We start from the raw sequence: 4509 nt of genomic DNA, 5'->3' as shown, positions 1-4509 counted from the left end.
GAGATCTAGACCTAGCACGTAGGCATCGGCAGCACGTGGCGGCGACTTCGGAGACTTGCTGGTGTTTGGGGCGAGTATCGCTATTGGTTGTCTATTATTAATTTGTAATTTCTGGAACTTTTCATTTAATTAGGTAGTTATCGTAGGTTACCGATCAAACGGTTAGCAGACGCTAATGTGTGGTCGTCAAACCACGTTTTCTTGTTCTCTGTTAAGCTCACCATTTTTTTGTATCATCATTCACGTTAGTTATACGAGCTATCACGGTAAAAGAATTGAGTAGGTATTTCGGCAGTATTCCATCGCTGAGTGTTCTAGTTTTGCTGCGAAAGCTAGTGGCGCTCAAACGAACTCAACCTTCGGGCATTGGACACGACCGCCCGAAATACCCGCTCAAGGGAAACCTTTTTTTTCTCTCTCTCTCTATTAAATTGTTATTTAGGTCGTTGCATTGATTAAATAGTTGTCATTAAAGGTTGATTTTATTCTATTGTTCCGTCCGAAATTTGTCGTGTTGCAATAGAATATGTATGATTATATTCGATTTATGCAAATATCTTTATATGCAGTTTGTATACTTTTATAAAATAAATTATTCATATTCTACGGAGAAACATATAACCTATACATATATTTACAAGCAATGAAAATAATTATTTACTCTCCTGCAACTCAAATAGAATTACGTTTCTGTGTTCTGGGGATCGGTGGTTCTGGAGTAGTTTCTAACATACTCTGTGATGTGTGTGCCATGTGCGTTTAATTTTAAGAGATGGGGGAAATATAACAGAAAAATGGGCAAATGGGGGAAACATTCAAGGCAACATAAAAGACAATGGGAGCATGAAGCTCTATTTCGAGGTGAGACTAATGCCAAGATTATTAATTTCAATTATTAATTAAAAAGCGACATTTCAAAAATGACGCCCGAGAAAAATGTCATTTTTCCGGAACGCCATTACAGGAGTTTTACAGCAATACGTGTTTCCTAAATATGAGCCACAGTTCAAGAGCGGTTTTGAAAATTCGCATCAATTGTGAACTTCCCCATTTTGTGTGACAACTAGACACATTCTTCTATATTTTTATATAAAAGTTCTTTAAAGCTAAACTCATTCTCTAAATATGAGTCAAAGACTAAAGGCGGTTTTCACAGCCCAGTTCAATTTTGATTTTGTACGTTTTACGGGCAACCCAGCAATATTCCAAAACTGATATTTAATATGAAAAAGTACGCATTCCAAAGCTTTATTCCGCATGGACAACTACAACGTTGCAGCTCGACTGGAAATCTAAATATGCACCATAGATCAAGAGCGGGTTTTACGACTCGCATTAATCATTCCTAAAGGTTGCTAAATGAAGTCCCTCACCCAATCTGTTAATATAAATTTTATTAATAACCAAGCTGGTTCTTGTCATTCATAGCAATAATATCAATGTATATAAAATATGTGTGTATAAGAAAGGCATCTGGAAGTTAACACGGTAAAATGAGGTAAAAGAACATATTCCTACAGGTTTAGTACATTAACAAAGTTAAGTAGACAAAATAACACTGAATTTTCTTAAGCAAAAACCATCATCGTGTTAAGTATGTGACGAAACATCTCGTAAATAAACTTAGAAAAGTGTACACAATAAAAACTATAGAGGATTATTAACAAATTATGCTCTATGTACAAATCAACATCAGCTCTAAGTCGTTTGAAAATTAAAACCTTATGTGCTTATGACCATCCTCCGGTCAGTTTGTGGAAAAGCTCTTCGTTTAACGTCTGGCTTGCCTCCTTCGATCTAGTCGATAGGAATATGTATCCTCCGATAAATTCATGAACAACCTACATTTAAAAAATTACGTGAAGTATTTCCATTTAAGGCCCCAGAGTTTGCTTACCTTGCAATCGGCCGACAAGCAGCTGAAAATGATGTTGCCCTCCTCAAACTGGACCATCATGTGCTTTATTTCCCAGTTGATGTTCCAGGCCTTCATAGTGTTGAACCTCCAGGTCTTCTGATGATCGCCGGAATTGATATCCATCTTCATAATGCGATTGTAGGCCACACCTAGAAAGAGGCATGAAAATAGTGCCTAATTTGTCATTTGGAATAATCAATCTTCATAAAAAGGGTAAGGACACTTTTGGTGCTAAACTTTCCACAATTCAAATGTCGCGGCATAAAGCAGAAGAGTCAAAAATTACTCTTGGTGATTGTTGTGCAGGGCGCCACTCTCCGCGAGTATTTACAGACGATGATCGAGATGCCGGGAAAATGCTATTCGGGGAAACCCACTATTTTCAAAAGAACGGGGAATTACCGACTGCATTTTTTCCCTTCGCGTAATTTTTAGAGAATTGGGATTTTTTCTCGCGGACTATTGGTGAATACCCTTTTCGCGAGTATAAAGAGGCACAGCGGGGAACAAGGGGGTTGAATCCGAACCTTTCCGCGACAGTTTCCGTGACGGGAGAAGCGACTCTGCGAAAATCAGATTCTGCCTCATTCCAGACTTAATACGTTCTGTATAAAAAATTTAAAACTTTGTCGTTCGGGTGCCGACACCACGAGTGGCAAATCAGAAATAACTACAGTAGAAGTGCCTGATTTTGTGCAAAAGGAATGTACGGGAACAAGGACATCGCCAACCCCGAACATTTGACACTTCATGGGGAAAAAGTAAAAAATCCCGGAGCTAAGAAATCCCCGTCGTCAAATTTTTCTAGCTTCCGGGAACAACGGGACTTGAAGAACAGGTTGGAAAAAAGCTGGGGCTTAGCACTTCTTCTGACCGATCTATTTTTTGACAAGAACTCTAATGCCCGGTTTCTGAAACGATCTTTATAGTTCCAATAACTTAAACGGTTCTATACCGATTTTGTCCGCCCTGTACACTTTTGAATGGAAACTCCCATTTCCATAGGAGCTGCACGAAAATTGATGTCGGTGTCTGAGCCTCGATTATGAGCGGGTTTGGGACTGGATTAAAAACTCCTTTTATACTCTAAAAATGGTCAAAATTTGGACCACCGTGTACATACCTAGCAATTCCTCCTTCTTACAGTCCATAAACTTGACCACAAACAAGGTGATGCCGTAATCAGGCAGCAACTGCCACGCCTTGATGTAGCTCATTTTGGCGTCGATCAGAGACAAATCTTTGACGTTGGTGTGAGCCTCCAAGATCCTCTGAGTGAGCTGAAGCGAGAAAATGATTTAAGTTGGATGAAAATCCCCTACGGGAATCCGCAAACCTTTCCCTTGGACTTCTTGGAGTACTTGGACGAAATGTAGTCCTCCACCTGAATGTCCAGACTGCTAGGATTGATAACTGGCTCCTCGGCCCTCCTCTGGAGGTTCAGAAACTCCAGAATCGTTTGCTTTTCCGTCTCATACGAGCTGTCTGCCAGCGAGCGCCCTTTAGCTGCCAGTCGGCAGCATGCCATCCATCTGGAGTATTGTGTTTCCTAAAACAGCAACTCTTAAAAACCATCCCGATTTGCCGGAAAATTGAGGCTCACATCGTCGCACCGGAGGTACATCTCTGACATTCCATCCGCACTGGGCACCTCCAGCTTGATAACGTACTTGTTCTGGCTGAGATGAACATCCGGCGTCACCTCGCAGCCCTTGAGACTGATGTCCATTACGCAGTGAAGATTGTGCACCATGTCTTCGCGGCTCTTATACATGAACAGGTGGAGATCGCGGCATGTGAACCAATACTTTTTGTAGGCCTTCAGGGTAAAGCGCTTTGGTCTGTGCAGAAATAAAAAAATCAAATACGAGAACAAACTATTGAGGTTGTTAGCTCGTACTTCAAGAAGCGCAACTGGTCCTTCAGTTCGGGCACGGATGTGATGTCATTGGATCGTGCACTGATGCTGGAACCCTCCAGAGTGTTCTGCAAGTTGTTAAGGGCGGCATCAATGTCGTCTTCTTGTGGTGAGGGCGTGGTTCCGTTACTGTCGAACGACTGGTACTGCTGCGGCTGACTGGCTTGAAGGTTTATCTGTAACTGAACACGCCCAAGTCGAGGTTAGCAAAATATGTATGTAAGATGTTAATGTATCCACAATTTAATATGTGTCCACTCTGTTATAATTTACGAAGCATGTAGAAATAGCAACGGGGGGATAATAACAAAAGACGTAAAGACGAAACGACGACGAAAAGAGACTAATTTGAAGAAAGCCGCGTAAATATATTTTAAAGAAGCCCATTTAGTCCAAACGAGTCAGTCAGTATTCCCTGCAAGGCGAAAAGACGTCAGCCGGTCTTGTAGTATCAGTTAATGAACCCTAAACCATTAGAAAAATCCTACATATACATAGCTTCAATTCAAATAAAAATTTGTATTGATTTCGCCCTACAGTAAATAAAAATTATCAAAAACTTCATTATGCCAAAAGATAAGAAAAGGGTAAGTGATAATCGAACAAAAAGGTAATTCAGGTTTTAAACAATTTGCCAAATGAATACAAAGTATTGTATGCAGATAAAATATCA

At 40.4% G+C, this 4509-nt stretch overlaps 1 protein-coding gene across 1 annotated transcript in view; it reads right to left on the bottom strand.

The window, feature by feature from the left end:
- Window positions 1–1376: 1376 nt before the first annotated feature.
- Window positions 1377–4509, bottom strand: part of LOC109546135 (unc-112-related protein) — a gene marked incomplete in the record, with an annotated part of 20384 nt that continues 17251 nt past the window's right edge. The window contains 6 exon segments of the mRNA XM_048662120.1: window positions 1377–1841; window positions 1898–2067; window positions 3042–3198; window positions 3255–3467; window positions 3522–3759; window positions 3819–4018. Of these exon segments, the coding sequence (XP_048518077.1) occupies window positions 1731–1841; window positions 1898–2067; window positions 3042–3198; window positions 3255–3467; window positions 3522–3759; window positions 3819–4018 (1089 nt within the window).

Source organism: Dendroctonus ponderosae, unplaced genomic scaffold (assembly GCF_020466585.1).
Source record: "Dendroctonus ponderosae isolate FM_Combo_2020 unplaced genomic scaffold, Dpon_F_20191213v2 Dpon_F_20191213_10, whole genome shotgun sequence".
Classification (NCBI taxonomy): Eukaryota; Metazoa; Arthropoda; class Insecta; order Coleoptera; family Curculionidae; genus Dendroctonus; species Dendroctonus ponderosae.
The sequence above is the reverse complement of the archived record's forward strand: the minus strand, read 5'-3'. Positions and strand labels throughout refer to the sequence as shown.